Below are 19,197 nucleotides of genomic sequence, written 5' to 3'. Positions count from 1 at the left end.
CTTTCCATTGGCATGGAATATCTTTTTCCATTCCTTCATTTTTAGTCTATGTGTATCTTTATAGGTGAAGTGTGTTTCTTGTAGGCAACAGATTATTGAGACTTATTTTATTTTATTTTGTATCCATTTAGCGACTCTGTGTCTTTTCATTGGAATGTTTAGTCCATTTACCTTCAGGTTATTATTAATTAGTAATGACTTACTCCTGCCATTTTGTTATTTGGTTTCTGGTTGTTTTGTGGTCTTCTCTTCCTTCTTTTCTTCCTTTCTGTTTTCCTTTTAGTGAAGATGATTTTCTCTGGTGGTATAATTTAATTTCTTGTTTTTATTTTTTGTTTATTTGTTATATGTTTTTTGATTTGAGGTTACCCTGAGACTTGCAAATACCATCTGATAATCTATTATTTTAAATGGATGACAACACTCATTGCACAGACAACAAGCAAACTAACAAGCAAAAAAAAAAAAAAAAACTCATAAAAACTTTACATTAACATTGTCCCTCCACTTTCTGACTTTTTATCTCTTTGTTGATGTCTTGAAAAGTTGTTGTAGTTTTTATTTTTGATGCATTCATCATTTATTCTTTCTACTTAAGAATAGTCGGCCGGGCGCGGTGGCTCACGCCTGTAATCCCAGCACTTTGGGAGGCCGAGGCGGGCGGATCACAAGGTCAGGAGATCGAGACCATGGTGAAACCCCGTCTCTACTAAAAATACAAAACATTAGCCGGGCGCGGTGGCAGGTGCCTGTAGTCCCAGCTACTTGGGAGGCTGAGGCAGGAGAATGGCAGGAACCCGGGAGGCGGAGCTTGCAGTGAGCCGAGATCGCGCCACTGCACTCCAGCCAGGGGGGACAGAGCAAGACTCCGTCTCAAAAAAAAAAAAGAAAAATGACTCAATGGCTTTTTACTGAACTCAGATTAAAATCCAAAGACCTCACCTAGGCCTACAAAGAAATGATCTGATTATCTCCCTGANAAAAAAAAAAAAAAAAAAAAAAAAAAAAAAAAAAGAATAGTTTACACACCACAATTACGGTGTTATAATATTCTGTAAACTTCTTATTGCCAGTGAGTTTTGTATAAGAAATTACCGTGGGCCAGGCGCAGTGACTCACGCCTGTAATCCTAGCACTTTGGGAGGCTGAGGCGGGCGGATCACGAGGTCAGGTCAGGAGATCGAGACCATCCTGGCTAACACGGTGAAACCCCGTCTCAACTAAAAATACAAAAATTTAGCCGGGCGTGGTGGTGGGCGCCTGTAGTCCCAGCTACTCGGGAGGCTGAGGCAGGAGAACCTGGGAGGTGAACCTGGGAGGTGAAGCTTGCAGTGAGCGGAGATGGTGCCACTGCACTCCAGCCTGGGCGATTGAGCGAGACTCCATATCAAAACAAAACAACAACAACAAAAAGAAATTACCAGATAATTTCTTATTGTTCATTGATGTCCTTTTTTTTTCTTTTCTGTTTTTTTTTCCAGATTGAACAACTCCCTTTAGCATTTCTTATAGGACAGGCCTGATGTTGATGAAATTTCACAACTTTGGTTTTTCTTTTCTTTTTTTTTGAGATGGAGTCTCACTCTGTTGCCCAGGCTGGAGTGCAGTGGCACAGTCTCAGCTCACGGCAACCTCTGCCTCCCGGGTTCAAGCGATTCTCCTGCCTCAGCCTCCCAAGTAGCTGGGATTACAGGTGCCCACCACCACGCCCAGCTAATTTTTGTATTTTTAGTAGAGGCATGTTGGCCAGGCTGGTCTCAAACTCCTGACCTCAAGTAATCCACCCGCCTTGGCCTCCCAAAGTGCTGGGATTACAGTTGTGAGCCACCGCACCCAGCCAGCTTTGGTTTTTCTAGGAGTCTTTATTTCTCCTTCACGGTTGAAAGATATTTTCACCAGATATACTGTTCTAGGGTAAGCTTTTTTTTTCATTCAGCACTTTAAGTTTGTCGGGCCACTCTCTCTCAGCCTTTAACATTTTCACTGAAAAGTCTGCTGTTGGAGCTACATTATATGTTATTTGTTTCTTTTCTTTTCCTGCTTTTAGGATACACACACACACACACACATATATATTTTTAGACAAGGTCTTGCTTTGTCACTTAGGCTGCAGTGTAACGGCACAATCATGGCTCATGGCTCATGGCTCACTGCAGCCTTGAACTGCTGGGCTCAAGTGATCCTCCTGCCTTGGTCTCCCAAAATGCTGAGATTACACATATGAGTCACTGCACCTGGCCAGAATTCTTTCTTTACCCTTGATCTTTGGTAGTTTGATTATTAAATGCCTTGTGGTATTTGACAGACATCCTTGCAGTTTAAGATGACACTTTTAAAATAAATTCTCTCCTAATGATGACTTGAGCCCTGCCACTCAATGCGAGAATCAGCAGAACCTGTAGGATCTTATTTGGAATTGACATTCTCTATTGTAATTTTGTTCCTGTTTATTTTTAAATTTTCTTTTTGTTTCACTGGACCTTTAGGAAAGATGATGCCCAGTTTTAAACATTAAAAGTGTACAAGTTGCTTTGCTACAATAAAACTAAATGTGTACACACACACACAATTTTAAGTTCTTAATGGAAAAATAACAATTGTAATAATGATGGGGTAAAATGTGGTGCTTTAATATGTGTATAGATTGTGGAATGATTAAATCAAGCTAATCAACATACCCATCATTCACATACCCCCCTTTTTTTCTGCTGAGAACATTTAAAGTCTCTTTCAGGAATTTTGAAATATGTAACACATAATTGTTTACTCTAGTCATCATGCTGTAAGATAGATCTCAGAAACTTTTTCCTCCTGTCTGACTGAAACTTTGTACCCTCTGACCAACATGGCCCCAATCCCCCCACACCCCTCTCACCTCTGGTAAAGCCCATTATACGCTTTACCTCTGTGAGTCTGACTTTTTAGAATTTCACATATAGGTGAAATAATTGGTTTTTTTTTTTTTTGCTTATTTTAAAAATATGGCATTATTAATTGAAAAATTCCAAGTCAAAACATTTGTTTCCCACCAATACATTGCTACTATTATTCCACTGTCTTCTGGATTCATTTTTTGCTGCTGAGAAGCCAGTTATCTAACTGCTTTGTCATTGTAGTGACCTTCTCTTTTTGCATATTAAAAAATCTCTTTGACTTTGGCATTTTGTAGACTTATTCTAATAATCTTAAATGTGTTTTTATTTTTATTTATCATTTGTGAAAATTGTTATGCTTCCTTAATGAGGGTACTATGCTATGCCCAGAACTATGTATGTTCTTAGAAATATCCTTGTTTTTTCCTCTCTAGGGCACTGAAAGCCTTGGGACCTGTATCTGCCATAGGATGATAAAGATTAATGTACTCATGCCTTTTACACTAGTTCGTGGTGGGAATCTGTTCATTCCCCATACCCCAGATTGAAATAATAAAATTCTCAATACATGGCATTTCTTACTACCTCCTACCTTTCTCCATCTGTGTTCTTTGATTTAGCTTAGAATCCCTTTATGATATCTCCAAGAAGATTCTTAACCCTGAGTATAGGGTATATTCTTTTCAAAGAATGTGAGGAGAGAGTTTGTTTAATTTTTTGCCAGGCTCATCATCTATTAGGGAACATCTTAAACTAAACTCTCAGCTTTTCCCCCTAAAGCAGATTGTGTTTTATTCTACTTGGAGCCAAGACTGATAAATGCATCTTAGTTCCATCTCCTTTTGTATTGAGTTTTTTTTTCTTTTTTGTTTATTAGCTTACCCACTAAAGGTATCATGTTTTGGAAGACTGGGACTTTTTCAAGGGCAGTGTGACCGCTACATTTTCTTTTCCCCATAAATGGACCATTAAAACCAAAACTCTAGGTAACCATGGATTGTTACATACTCTCAAGGAAACTTTTGCTTTAGCACTCACTGGATTCTCCCTCTCTGGATTCATGATTTGTCATCATTTTTGGCTTTGGAGAATTTCTCTTACATTTTGTAAGCTGTGCTTTGACTTTAAAAATATTAAAATAATTTTCTCCATCACTTTCAAGAGTGTTGTTTAGAGGATTTTGGGGACTGTTTAGTTTGTGTATTGCTGAAGATGGATGTCCTTTGTTACTTCTAGAGCAGGGTATCAGTCTCTTGCAATAGAAGACACAGTTTTGGAAACAGGGCCACCATCCCTCTTCAGAATGACTAGATAATTAGACTGGGTCTTGTGACTGATTAACTGCTTTGTTATAGGGAGAGGACAGAGAGATAATTGAGTTGTAGTGGCAATTGTGGGCAAGATGGTAGTACAGGGGAGTTCCATCTACTGAAGGCAGAGAGCATTGCTAGGAAATATTAAACCATATTACCTACAGACATCTACTTTCAAAAGAAAGATACAAGGCTCCAGAGATCAGAAATGGAGTAGGAAACACTATGTCTGATTGAGCAGCTGATATTTTGATGACTCATGGTACTGGGACTAAACTATATAATGGCAACTGGGATTTCTGCTCCTTTGAGGGGGCTAAAATTTGGCTCACTGCCAATATTCAAAGGTTGTAGAGGCACTAACCACTGTTTCATGGTTGTGCCTGCAGTTGATCAAGGAAAGACAAATTGAAACCTGGAATGAGCCTCTGCGTAATTGATTAGACCTGTGACTTTCCAGAAAGACAAGTTACAAGAGTTCCAAAGCCCTAATTCTCAATCGTGGTCCTAGGAAGACTAGGAGTGGAAACTATAAAAATTATAAATTTGGGATTCAGAAGATGAATTCCCACCCAGAATGTGCCCAGTAATGAAAATTACTAAGCACGAGGCAATCCAAAGTGATTAAAAACAAATAATGAGAGATTTTACCTGTGGGGAAATTGAATCAATTTAGTTATTAAAGTTAAAAAATTTTCAAAACATAAATGATGGAATGCCTTCCATGAACAAACTACAAGTTTATGATACCAAGTGGGAAAGTTTTGAAGCAACAATCTTGAAAAAAAATCCTGAAAAAAAAATTCTTTGAAATGAAAACTTTCTTATAGAAGTATAAACAGAATAACAAAAACCAAACCAAAACAAACAGAATATTGGAAGCAGTCAACCAGAGTAGTTAATTGGATTAAAGAATAAAGGAAGTTGGGGCCGGGTGTGGTGGCTTACACCTGTAATGTCAGCACTTTTGGAGGCTGAGGCAGGCTGATGACTTGAGGTCAGGAGTTCAAGACCAGCCTGGCCAACATGGTGAAACCCTGTCTCTACCGAAAATGCAAAAAATAGCCAGGCGTGGTGGCTTACACCTGTAATCTCAGCACTTTTGGAGGCCGAGGCAGGCGGATCACTTGAGGTCACGAGTTCAAGACCAGCCTGGCCAACATGGTGAAACCCTGTCTCTACCAAAAATGCAAAAAATAGCCGGGTGTGGTGGTGAGCACCTGTAATCCCAGCTACTTGGAAGGCTGAGGCAGGAGAAACATTTGAACCTGGGAGGCAGAGGTTGCAGTGAGCCAAGATCAGGCCACTGTACTCCAGCCTGGGCAACAAAGTGAGACTTCATCTCAAAAAAAAAAAAAAAAAAAAAAAATACAGGAAGTTGGATTTGATAAGGTGTACACACACACACACACATATATATTAAGATATTTAGATGTTATGAGCCAGGGGAGATTGATTGAGCTGTGCCATTATATATATCTGATTGGATTTCTTTCTTTTTTTCTTTTTTTGGGACAGGGTCCTGCTCTGTTGCCCAGCTGGAGTACAGTGGCACAATCTCAGCTCACTGCAACCTTTGCCTCCTGAGTTCAAGAGATTCTCCTGCCTCAGCCTCCTGAGTAGCTGGGATTACAGGTGCATGCCACCACACCTGGCTAATTTTTGTATTTTTGGTAGAGACAGGGTTTTGCCATGTTAGCCAGGCTGGTCTTGAACTCCTGATCTCAGGTGATCCAGCCACCTCGGCCTCCCATCTGATTGGATTTCATGGGGAAATAGGCGATATTCCAAGAGATGAAACTTAAGATTTTGTGGTATTTCAGGCAAGAAATAATTTCCAATATTGATAGTTAACTAAATTCTATCAATCTAAATGAAAATATAGTCTACCTCTAGACACATTATAGTAAACTGTAGAACATCAAAAGCAAATCAACATTTAAAAAATATACTAAAATTAGCCAGATGTGGTGGATCACACCTGTAATCCCAGCACTTTGGGAGGTTAAGGTGGGTGGATCACTTGAGCCCAGGAGTTCCAGACTAGCCTGGGCAACATGGTGAAACCCTGTCCCTACAAAAAATACACTTGAGCCTGGGATGTTGAGGCTGCAGTGAGCCATGATTGCACCACTGCACCGCCGCTTGGGCGACAGAGTGAATCCTGTCTTAAAAAAAGAAAACACACACACACACACACGAACAGCCAAATTACAACTTGTTGTAATATAAAAGGAATAACAACTTCATTGACAGAAGACATCCTGCAACAACAAAAAATGTCAAAACAACGGGCTAATATCTTTAAAGTACTGTAGTTAAATATCATTTTAAAATTAAGAATGAAGGTTAATTAAAACATTTACAGACATATAGTTCTCAGAAAGTTTATCACACAAAAACATGGTCAGACTTACAGAAGCAAGATAGCTTATCACACGTAAGACACAGTGGAAAGAAATATTAAAGGATATTCTTCAACAAAAAGAAAACTCAAGCTAGAATGAGGGAGTGGAATGTAAGAATAAAAAGGCAGGAAATAATTGGTAAGGCATAGTGGTAGATCTGAATAGTTACTGATGTTTTTAAATAAAATCAGCTCATTGACATCAGCTTCACCAGTAATATTTTATCTCCTATATACAAATATGAGACAAATACAGTAATAAATTAACATTTTAAAAGTTAGAAGTTTGGTTTACATGAGAAAAAAACTCAGGGTAGATTTTAAAAGGTATAAAATAATGTGGAATAGCAGGAATGCAAACACTTGCCATTGGGTGAAATCACCAGATTAACAAATTAAAACAAAAAATATATAACACAATGCATGCTGAAAACATCTGATAAAATTCAACACAACTTTTCATTTAGAATTAGAAGACTGGAAGAGAACTTCAGCAGGATAAGGGGTTCCTAGGAAGAAGCAACATACAGTATTGTATAGTAAGCATACTGTTTGGCAGTTTCCTGGGAGAACAGTTGGAAAAACCCTTAGAAAAACCATGGCTAAGTCTTCTAAAATTCATGGGAAAAAAATAACAAGGTCACTAAAAACGTTTAAGAGATCTAGTGGTTTCTTGGTTTGGGGAGAAACGGGAGGGGCAGTACGATGCTGGAGAAAGACTGGAATTTGAGAGAAAGAACTGATGCAAAACGAGGGAGAATGAAAGGATCTGAATATGACCTTGTAAAGAAGCCCAGAAATCTGGACACATTTTCTGGTATCCCTGGGCAGATTTTCTATTTAAAGATGAGGTCTAGAATATGCCTTTTCTTGCTAACGTCTTCGTCTCCTACTATCGGTAGTGTGCAGCGAAAAAGCAATTGTTCGAACACGGGGTGCCCAATTTCCAGGTTGTTGGATAATGTGAAAGATTCCCGCAATCCCAGAGGGCCGCCAGTAGAGCGGCCAGGATTGTTGTGTGTACGTGGGGGTGGGGGTTTATGCCTGGAACAGGCGTCTCCGGGCCTTGCACTGAGGGCGTTCTGGTAGCGGCGGGCGAGCGTGGGGACCTGGACTCCCCACGCGCGGAGAGGGAGGTAGAGGTTGGAGAGGTGAGCTGGGGACAGGCTCCAGAAGGTGGAATTCCGGGTCGAAGACGGGGCGTACGCTCTCCAAACTGGGGTTGGGGGCCAGAGCACAGGGTTCTGGCATGGGGCCCTCCTGGTAGGGGCTGAACATACTTCTAGCGGAGGGGTAGAGCCCAGCGGCTGAGCCGGTTGGGGAGTCCATCCGGAGCTCCAGGAACTCGGGGTCCGCCTCCTCCTCGTAGGCCTCTTCCTGGGCGGCGATCTCTGGGACAGATGCACAGAATTCCAGCTCGACGACGACGTCCTCCCTGAGAGCGCCCAGGAAAACGTTCGCTTCCAGGCCGGCAGACGAGTCGCCCTGTGCTCCTGAGCGTTCGTCGACGGAGCTCAGGAGGACCTCGGGGATCAGGATGAGGGTGTGTCCACCGAGAGACACTCGCAGGATCGACGTTGGTGCGGGCTCTAGCACCAGGTCGACGTCGTCCAGGGGCACACGCAGGGCACAGCCCGCGGCCAGGACCACTACGGAGGTGAGCGCGCCCATGGCCGGGGTCCCCGGGTCTTCCAGGCTGGGCGCCACTAGAGGTTCGGGGCCCGCGGACTCCTCCAATCGGAGGCGCTTGGCAGGGCAGGGTCCTCCTGGCCGCTGTCCCCACCAGGGCGCAGGGCGAGCTCTGGGGCTGCGGGGCCGGCTGCCCATCACCTCGACGGCGCTGTGGACGGCGCTCCTGGGCCTAGCCGAGGACGTGGGGAGCGCGGGCGGTGAAGTCCTCTTTGAGGTAACAGATGTCAGGGGTAGGCGAGGCGGGTTGAGTAGAGTCCTCGGAGCTCCAGGGGCGCCTCCCGGGGGACCGCAGTCCGGGCTGCTGGTGGTGCCTCGCCGGCCGCCGGGCTCAGCCTAGCGCGTTGGAATCTTGGGTCTTCCTGACGCAGACCCGGATGCTCACTGCAAAGCCAATTATGTTGTAAATGAGGGCAGCGGAACCGAAGTCGCAAAATGTCACGCAATGCTCCGCCCCCTGGAGGACTCGCGCTAGAGGCGGAGGTATCCTGGCTGTCCAGTATCCGTGGCTGTGGTTGGTCGGTCACGCTGGGAAAGTACTCATACAGGCCCCTAGGGGATAGAATGATCAGTATAACTTATTCAGAAAAAATGGTACAACTGTAATAGAATTTCAAAGATGGCTCGCCTGTAGAAGTCATGTTTTCTTGCGATTTCAGGGATTCTAGAGAAAAGACGGCTTAGAAAGATCTCACCGACCCATCCAAATGCAACATACAATTCCTTTAATGCTACTAAATTATTTCATTTTAGGAGTATTCAGAAAATGCAGATTTCTACTTGGGAAAATTGCTTTTAAAATACTAAGTGAAGCTGAAAGTGGTGGCTCACGCTTGCAATCTCAGCACTTTGGGAGGCCAAGGAAGGCTGATCGCTTGAGCCCAGGAGTTCAAGACCACTCTGGGCAACATGGTGAGACTCAGTCCCTATGAAAAATTAAAAAATTCAAAAATTAGCCAGGCGTGGTGGTGCGTACCTGTGGTCCCAGCTACTTGGGAGGCTGAGATGACAGGATTGATGGAGCCTGGGAGGTCAAAGCTGGAGTGAACTGTGGTGGCGCCACTGCGCTCCAGCCTGGGCAACAGAGTGAGATCCTGTCTCAAAAAAAAAAAAAAGAAGTGAAACGTTTGTGATAATTTCATCCTGAAAGTTAAAAATGTTAGAAAATTATTAATCATATTAATAAAATTTAAAACGATATTAATAAAATTAATTTTTTCTTTTCTTTTCTTTTTTTTTTGAGACAGAGTTTCTCTCTGTCGCCCAGGCTGGAGCGCAGTCGCGATCTCTGCTCATTGCAAGCTCCGCCTCCCGGGTTCACGTCATTCTCCTGCCTCAGCCTCCCTAGTAGCTAGGACTACAGGCGCCTGCCACTGCGCCCGACTAATTTTTTTTGTATTTTTAGTGGAGATGGGGTTTCACAGTGTTAGCCAGGATGGTCTCGATCTCCTGATCTCGTGATCCACCTACCTCGGCCTCCCAAAGTGCTGGGATTGCAGGCGTGAGTCACTGAGCCCGGCCGTTATAAAATTAATTTTTAAATTGAACACTTATATTTCCATGATTCTTGAATTTTTTTTTTTTTTTTTTAAGATGGAATCTCGCTCTGTTGCCCAGGCTGGAGTGCAGTGGTGCAATCTCAGTTCACTGCAGTCTTGGCCTCTCAGGCTTCGGTGATCCTCCCACCTCAGCCTCCTGAGTAGCTGGGACTACAGACCTAAGCCACCATACTGGCTATTTTTTTTCGTATTTTTAGTAGAGACAGGGTTTTGCCATGTTGCCCAGGCTGGTCTCAAACTCTTGGGCTCAAGCGATCCTCCCTCGTCGGCCTCTCAAAGTGCTGGGATTATAGGTGTGAGCCACTGCCTCCGACCTGAGTTTTTTTTTTTTTTTGAAATGGAGTCTTGCTCTGTCGCCTAGGTTGGAGTGCAGTGGCGCGATCTCAGCTCACTGCAACCTCCGCCTCCCGGGTTCAAGCCATTCTGCTGCCTCAGCTTCCCGAGTAGCTGGCAGTACAGGCACTTGCCACCACGCCTAGCTAATTTTTGTATTTTAGTACAGTCGAGGTTTCACCATGTTGACCAGTCTGGTCTCAAACTCCTGACCTCAAGTGATCCACCTGCTTCGGCCTCCTAAAGTGCTGGGGTTACAGGAATAAGCCACCGCGCCCAGCCCTGAGTTATTTTTTAAATTTTTATTGTTTTGAGACTAAGTCTCCCTCTTGTCCCCCAGGCTGGAGTGCAATGGCACGATCTCCACTTACTGCAACCTCCACCTCCCAGGTTCAAGTGATTTTCCTGCCTCAGCCTCCCTAGTAGCTGGGATTACAGGTACCTGCCACCACGCCCAGCTAATTTTTGTATTTTTAGTAGAGACGGGGTTTCACCATGTTGGCCAGGCTGGTCTCAAACTCCTGACCTCAGGTGATCCGCCTGCCTCGGCCTCCCAAAATGTTGGGATTACAGGCATGAACCACTGTCCCCTGCCAGCCCTGAGTATTTTAAAAAACGATCTTTTTCAATCTTCACAACACCTGAGGCTCAGTGGTAAAGCAAATTTTTCTTAAAAAAAATTTTAAAAATTTGTGTGGGTGTACAGTAGATGTATATATTTATGGGGTACATAAGATGTTTTGATACATAAATGCAGTGTGAAATAAGCACAGTATAGAAAATGGGGTATCCATCTCCTCAAGCATTTATCCTTTAGTTACAAACACACCAGTTACACTCTTTAAGTTATCAAATAGTAGATCTTATTCATTCTTTGTATTTTTTTGGTTTGTTTTAACCGTCCTCACTTCTCTGGTAAAGCAAATTTTTCAAAATCAAATACGCAGGTTGTGTTGGATGTAGGAATCAAATGCACAGACATAGCTGGCTTTAAATCAAAGACTCTTTCCTCATACTTTTATGAGGAAAGTAGGAGTAGATCACCAATTGGTACTGTGTATGCCTTTCAAATTAACAGGTAATACCCCTTCCCCCAGTCTTTTTTCAAAATGGCTTTCCCTGCTTACATTCCTATGAGCAGAGTATGTTTCCATTTCACTACATCTTTGCAAGCATTTCTTATTGCCACATTCTTAAATCTTTTTCAACCTATTGTAGTAAAATGCTATTTCATTTTGCATTTCTGATTACCAATAAAGTGAACCATTTTTTCATATGCTTATTTGCTATTCTTATATCTTTTTATTTGAAATGCTCCTGTCTTCTATTTTTTTACTTTTAGAAAATTCAGGTTCACAATATTGTATAGCAGTTATTCATCAGATATATGTGTAGCAAATATCTCTGTCATTCTCCCACAGTTTTTGAAGACATTAGCACCTGATTCATTATTATTCCCAGCCGATCTACCTCTGATATACTTTGTGGTAATTTTAATGTTTTCATGGATTTTTCCCCCTGAAGTCCTAGCCTCTTAGTTCACAATTTTGTTCTCCCTCCTACCTCATTGACTCATACCCTTGATTTTGTTGTTACCCCAAGTTGCAATCCCTTTACGATCACAATTTCAACATTTTATTCTCACAGCACCACCTTCTAACTTTCTAACTCAGTTTTAAAAAATATCCAAATCTATCCATTTTTCATTCTCTCTGGAAAAATCCTTTTATCCTACCGTCTTTTAATGGAAACTGATATCATCGGGTTCTCACTTCCTTCTTTACTGGGAACTTAAATTCCACGGACAGTCTTGATAATCATTGTCGTATTTATATCTTCACCTTTCTTTCCTGTCTACTGCTTTGCTGGTTAAATCTATCTGCCTGCTTGGTGTCCTTACTTGTATAGCTGAATGTGTCTGGAGAAAAACACTCAATCTCTTTGACTAGTCTCGCTTTGTAATCATGATCACTAACCTTCAGTCGGTTCCAGATGCTGCCAAGTGATCTTACTACATTGCTCCAGTCCATTCATTCTCTCACTCTTCCAGATGAATATTGCTTGCTTTCTCTTTTCTTCTCAAGCCTCCAATACTTAATCTTGTATTTTCACTTTTAAATGATCACCTTGCTTCCTTTTCACTGAGAGAATCGAAGCAATTCAAAGATATTTTTCAAAATTCCCATAATCACATCTGCCCGTATAGTTGCATCGAGACTACATATTCTGTCTTTCCTGTTCCCTTAGATAAATTGTTCATGGTCCTAGCAAAGGCCACCCCCTCCACTTGTGCAGTTGATTTAATCTCATCTTGCCTTCTCAATAACATTACTTTAGTAATTCAGTCTCTGTCCTGGATCATCAAATTTTAGCAATCTCATCAAATTTTAACTACTGAATCAATATCTTCAATATATAATTTGAGAGGAAACCTCTTCTGTGTTAAACAAAAACTCTCGACTTGACTTAAACTCCTCCAGTTTCTGCACCAACTTTCTCCTTATATATGAAAACTCTTGAGTTAGTCAACAATACTTACATTCCCCGATTTCCTTCCTCCCATCCTCTCTGGAGCCCATTCTAAGCAGGCTCCTCTCTGTGCCAGTCATCTATAAGCCCTCTTACTAAGGTCACCAATGACCCCTATATTATTATATCCAATAGTTAATTCTCAGTCCTCATCTTGAGCTATGAGCACATTTGACACAGTCAGTCACTCTGTCCTTTAAACATTTACCCCTTTGGCATCCAAGATCTTTCACTTTCCCAGTCAGTCTTTGGCATCTTCTTATTTTTTCCCCTCATTCTGAAAGTTGGAATATCGCAGGAATCAGTTCTTGGCCTCTTTTTTTTTCCCTATCAACTTTTACTCTCTTATGTTAAATGCCATCTGTACATTGGTGACTCTCAAATATGCATCTCCCTCCTGTACCTCCCCTGTGAACAAACAATTGCATTGTCAACATTTTCTCCTGAATATCTGCTAATTTGAAACACATGTAGTTTTCATTTTTATAGGTCAGAATAGTCGAATATTTCTCATTTTATGTATTTCAACATAATAATAGGTGGTTCAAACTTTGGGTCCAAATTTGAGCTCTTTGTGCTTCCCCAAACCCAATTATCTCCAAGTATTGACCATCACAGTAATCGGTAACTCCATCCTTCCTTTTGCTCAAACCAAAACTTTGGAATATCCTTGAGTGTCTTCCTTTCATGCTCCATAGCCATTCCATCAGGACATCCTAGATCATGCCACTTCTTACCATCCCTCCAACTACCACCCTACTACCACTTTTATCTCTTGAGTAAATTACTGTAGAAGCCTCCTAAATGGTTTCTTTGCATCTCTCCTATGTCTCTTTTCCAGCTAATCTCCATACAATAGCTAGAGTTGTTCTGTTAAACCGTAAGTAGATTATGTCACTCTGCTCAAACACCTCCAATTCCATTCAGGGTAAAAGCCAATGTTTTTATATGGGCCTATGGGTTGTATTGAACTCCCATTATCTGTCAGAGTTTATCTTCTATCACTCTGTCCTTTGCTCTCTGGTTTCCATGATTTTCTTAAAAATTGACAGGCATGCTTACAGATTTTGCAATTGTTCTTCTTCTGCCTAGAATACTTTACATCTGTTTATCTGAGTGTTTCCTCACTTCCTTCAGATCACGTTGCCAGCAGCTAAATTTCTGAGGTTTCCCCAGAGCACACTATCTAAGATGGCAATCCCTGACCCTTCTACCGCCCCTCTCTACCTTAATTTAATCCTTAGCACTTATCAGTGTTTAACATGTGGTGCATTTTATTTATTTATCTTGTTTATTGTCAGTATTCTCTTCACTAGACTATAAGCTCCTCATGGCAGCAATGGTTAACTTTAGCTTTTATTTTGCTCTTTGCTATTTCTTGGAACACTCTCCGGTGTATGGTAGACAATAAAAAATATATGTTGAAGGAATAAATACTTTTTCTCCATCAATTATGAGCAGTTCTCATTTATCATGAATCTCTTCAAATATTGCCTTCCACCCCATTTTCTCTGTTTTCTCCCCCTGGAATAACAACTAGTCATGTTAAAACTTCTTCTTTTCCTTTTTAATAACCACGGCCAACTGGCTTTTTTTTTTTTTTTTTTTGGAGAAGGGAACACAAAAATAACAACATGAGACAGTTGGGACCTGAGGATAGGAAGAACAATCTTTCCTCCCCATACATGCCGACTGCCTCAAATAAAAAAATAGCCAACTATGGAAGAGCAGCAGCCACTCTTCCTTTCCTTTAATAACTCTTATTCCGTTTTTATTAATTTTTGTCTGTTCTCTTCTATGATAGATAGTTTTTCCAGATCTCTAATTCTCTCTTTAGCTGTTTCTAATATGTTGTTTAAATGCATAACTTATATTTTTATCTAAATGTTTATATAGTATATCTCTGGAGGTTGCTTTTTTATGCATATGCATGAGAATAAATGGAGGTTAATTTTAACTAATTTAAAAAAAGGCAGTTATGTCATTTTTCACAGTTTCTGGTTCCTTAGCCTCGTTTCCCTTACTTTATTTTGTTGAAAAATTTATATATACCTTTACAATATTTTGGATCTGGTAAATATCTTCATTGTTTGAGGGACTGAATTGCTGTTTCTTCTTTTAGCTTTCTCTCATTTATGTTGAGTTGTTTCTTAAGTCTCTGCTTTGGAATGTGAGAGTGCTCATTGGAATTTTATGTTTGAAAGAACTTTGAGGCCTAAGGAAAAGGAGTATTTTCACAAAGAGGACTTCAGATGCTTTGGGAAGTTTCCAGAAACATTTTCAAATAGCAAACCCTTTAGACTAACCCCCCCCTTTCTCTCTCTGTTCCTCCTATCTGTTGTCTTCCTTTACTTCTCCTTTCCCTTCCTTCACTTTTCCTTCTTTCCTTTCTTTTCTCTGCCTTCTTTCTTTCTTTATTTTTCCACAAAGACAGTGTGAGTTCCAGATCAGAGTCACATCAGAGCCATCCTTGGCTTGTACCTCTCTTGGTCTAAGTGGCTTACCTGGTGGGGTGACCAAAACATGTCTTTGAGGAGAATGAGCCCCTGGTAACCATTAAATCATCTGGGTGCCAAACATTCTTCACTGCCCTAATTGTGAAATTTGCAGAGGAACTTTTATTTCCTCCTCCATTCAGAGGCAAGGTTCTGATAGACAAAATTTACTACCATCTCCCTTGGAAGATTTGGTGTTTTAGTTCACTTACTGATGTAGTCATATTTGGGGGTCTGGGATCTATGCAGGGGTTCTCCAATACAACTCCCATCCTGTTTGTGCACTTCGGCTTGCCTCCTGATCCTCATATTTGCATCATAAAACGAAAGCTCTAGGCTATCATAGGCTTTTAATCATTTTAATCTTTCTGTATTTTCTTTACTTGATTTTAAAGGATGTTAAAAAAGTATGCAGCACTTTTATATGTTTTGATCATGAGGAATTTTGTGGCCATTCTAGTCCAAAATAGATGTCTTTGATTATTTCTTCATGTGTAGACTGTGCTCTGAAGAAATAGAAGTCACTATTCGTAGAAATAGATTCATCACCCTAGACTAGGACTTGAAGCTGATGAGTTGTTGCTTCTTTATTCTATGCTACATGGTGGGAGGCATATGATATGGTGTAAGGGTGTGTGTGTGTGTGTGTATGAATCATAGTCAAAATAGTAGTCAGTGTGAAGAGGGGATATTCTTTCCCTTCTGCAGAGCATTAATATTGATAGGAAAAAAATAAAACATAAATGTCAGTTCTCAAAATAATTAAACAACTTTATAGGGTCCAGAAATGGAGCAAAAATACAAACTTTAAGTGCATATTTCTTGTCATTTAAAATAAATAAATATATTTTTAAAAAGTTCTATTTAAAATGTATAAACATTGCCTGACACTTGGTAAGCACTCAACAGATGTAGCCTTATTAATATTACTGCATACATTTACTACAAAACTTACCACAGGTATTCAGTAAAATTTTTGCTGAGTAGATGACTAAACAGAGGGGCAAAGAGGAACCAGAAGTTGAGGTCATGGTGGTCACTGGAGGAAGAGTTTCAAGAAGGTGGAAGTGGTCAGCCAAGTTAGGTGACAAATCAAGTACTGAAGAAATACTGTCATATTTGACAATCAGATGAAGAGACCTGACCAAGAAACAGCTTGTGTGAAGTGGTAAGGACAGAAGGTAGACTGTAGTGGGTTTTGGAGGAAGTGGAAACGAGGAAGAAGAAATAGGAAAGTAGATATTATAAATCCGTGTGACAGCAATATTGAGATAAGGATGAATACATTTGATTTGCTACCTGAATTTTTAAAAATCTGCTTACAAAAAATGACAGGTTTATTGAAATATTGGGGTATCTGATAGATTTTCCACTTATCTTTGGGCCTCTTGATGTTGGGTAAAACTTCAGTAATTAAAATTCAAGTCTAGAGCTAGCAGGCAGAACCTGCAGGCAGAAACTTCAAGTTCAGAACTATGAAAAGATTTATGATGGTGAAGCAGATGATGATGTTCATCATGATGAAGTAATGTTACTTTATTAAAAAAGTAAAGTAACTGGCATGCTTTAGAGTTGCTCAATAAATAATTAATAGTTCTATCAGTATAAAATATTGGCTATCCAGAATTCAAATTATTATTGACAATTGAATTTTTTTAGTAGCCCTGGGCTTTTCCATTAAATTACATTTAGCCAATGTGTGTGAAGTTTTTTCTAGCATACTAAAATCTTCCCTGCCTTATAAGGCCATTGTTGAATTCAGAGTCAGCATTATTATGGATTCGTGTAGTTTAGTGAATGGATGAAATGTGTAGAATTGATTGCTCACTTGCTAAATGGTGCCATATTGCTGAGACCCCCGCTTTTTTTTTTGAGCCGGAGTCTTATTCTGTCGACCAGGCTGGAGTGCAGTGGCCTGTGCGATCTCTGCTCACTGCAACCTCTGCCTCCTAGCTTCAAGTGATTCTCCTGCCCGAATAGCTGGGATTGCAGGTGTGCACCACCATGCTCGGCTAGTTTTTTTATTTTTAGTAGAGAGGTTTCACCATGTTGGCCAGGCTGGTCTTAAACTCCTGGTCTCAAGTGATCTGCCTGCCGTGGTCTCCCAAAGTGCTGGGATTACAGGCGTGAACCACTCAGCCTGGTCAGGCCTTTTGTTTTTGTTATTTTATTTATTTATTTATTTATTTATTTATTTATTTATTTATTTATTTTTGAGACAGGGTCTCACTCCTGTTGCCCAAGCTGGAGTGCAGTGATGAGATCACAGCTTACTACATCCTTGACTTCTCAGGTTCAGGTGATCCTCCCACCTCCGCCTCCTGAGTAGCTGAGACTATAGTTGTGCACCACCATGCCCAGCTAATTTTTTAAATTTTTAGTAGAGGAGGGGTTTTGTCATGCATGTTGCCCAGGCTGGTTTTGAACTCTAGGGCTGAAGCGATTTGCCCACCTTGGCATCCCAAAGTACAAGAATTACAGGTGTGAGCCACCACTCTGGGGCTGGTTTTTTTTTTTTTTTTTTTTAATAGGTTTATTAACCTTCTCTCTTTTTGTTAACCTTCTCTCAGATTGTTGTCTCTTAGTTTTTACAGTTGTCAGTTTGCCACCTGGTAGGAATTGTTGCCTTCCTTTGATCTGCTATGGGACTGGAAATTCAATAACAGCCCCATTAAAAAGATAAGTAAACTGAGAGCACACAGGCTCTGAATGAGGATCTGAGAGGCTATGCAAAGTTTTGTGTCATCTTTTTTGACTTCTCAGAGATCTACTGATTCTTTGCGTGTTCTCATATTTTAGATCATATTGCAAAAGCATAAAAATTCTTGGCATATTGAAAAAAATTTATCAAAGAAATAAAGGAGAAGAAAATATATGAAAATAAAACGGTGCACAATTGATACTGGAGTCCACTCATAGATCAGAACCTCAAAACATGAAGTGGCAGATGGAATTTCAGCTCCTTTTAGAGGGCTGCAATTCCGCTCCCTGCCTGACAGTCATTGACTAATGCTGACCATTTTGAGCCAGTTGCTGTAGAAGTTGTGGTTTGGCTTCATGGACTGGTTACTACAGAGATTGTTTGGATACTTGCACTACAGAGGTTGGAGGTCAGAGTTCCATTGTCATCTATGATTTGGTCATTGTCAATTTGTGCTTTAAGTCTCTTAGTCCCCCCAACTCCTTTTGATCATTCTCTTATTTGTGAGAGGTGGATTAATTTAAGGAAGGGTAGAGATGAAGATCTTCACTGCCTAGCGATTGTTTACTCGTTTCCATAGTCAACTGTATTGCAAGATCTTCTCAGTCTTTTTGTTGTTGTAGCATTGTGGTTATCATCTCATGAGACAGTGGCTGTGCAAAAGCATTTAAGACTGCAAATAGAGTGCAGAAGACCAGCATCATGACCACTATGACAAAAATAAACAATTAATAGTTCATATGAGGTGTTTCAGAACGAGGAATCTCAGTTGCCCAACTCAGGCCAAGAAAACAAATCCCAAAGACCATATGAATCAACCTTAGAGAGCCAAGTAGCTTTTGCCTTACGGTGATGTATAGCCTGTTCCACCTTGCCTGTTTCATTGACTCAAGTACAGTAAGAGATATTGGCAGTGGTGCAAATGGTATAATGACTAGCCAACATGAAACCTAAAGCAATGTGATTGTCTATCTACTCATGTTAATACGTTGAGACTGATATGTATTCTATTTGGGACAGAGGTGATATTGTTAATAGCTTCCATAATTAAGGATACATTTCTTACGGGATTTTCTATTTGTATGATTCTCACTAATGGGAGTACTGCTCTGATATCTTGTTTAAACTGTCAGTTAAGTCTGCCAAATGGAGTGTCTGAATAATAAAGGCTGTCCTGACTTTGGAGCTTGCATCTGATTCAGAATTTCCAGCCTTGGTGATTTATAGAATTAGGACAAATCTCAGAATAGTATTCCTAAAGTATATGAGGTGTTACCCTGAGACAAATAGGCAAGGCA

General features: G+C 40.7%; 1 protein-coding gene across 1 annotated transcript; it reads right to left on the bottom strand.

Annotated features, from left to right (window-relative positions):
• Window positions 1-6,802: 6,802 nt before the first annotated feature.
• On the bottom strand, window positions 6,803-8,649 carry PRR23B (proline rich 23B). The gene has a single exon (XM_025377528.1). The coding sequence runs from the start codon at window positions 8,418-8,420 to the stop codon at window positions 7,632-7,634; it is 789 nt and encodes a 262-aa protein (XP_025233313.1). The 5' UTR covers window positions 8,421-8,649; the 3' UTR covers window positions 6,803-7,631.
• Between the last annotated feature and the right edge of the window lie 10,548 nt (window positions 8,650-19,197).

Source organism: Theropithecus gelada, chromosome 2 (assembly GCF_003255815.1).
Source record: "Theropithecus gelada isolate Dixy chromosome 2, Tgel_1.0, whole genome shotgun sequence".
Taxonomy (NCBI): domain Eukaryota; kingdom Metazoa; phylum Chordata; class Mammalia; order Primates; family Cercopithecidae; genus Theropithecus; species Theropithecus gelada.
The sequence above is the reverse complement of the archived record's forward strand: the minus strand, read 5'-3'. Positions and strand labels throughout refer to the sequence as shown.

What these genes read in the sequence shown, in the direction of transcription:
- PRR23B (XM_025377528.1), bottom strand. Translation starts at nt 8,420, where the DNA reads ATGGGCAGCCGGCCCCGCAGCCCCAGAGCTCGCCCTGCGCCCTGGTGG.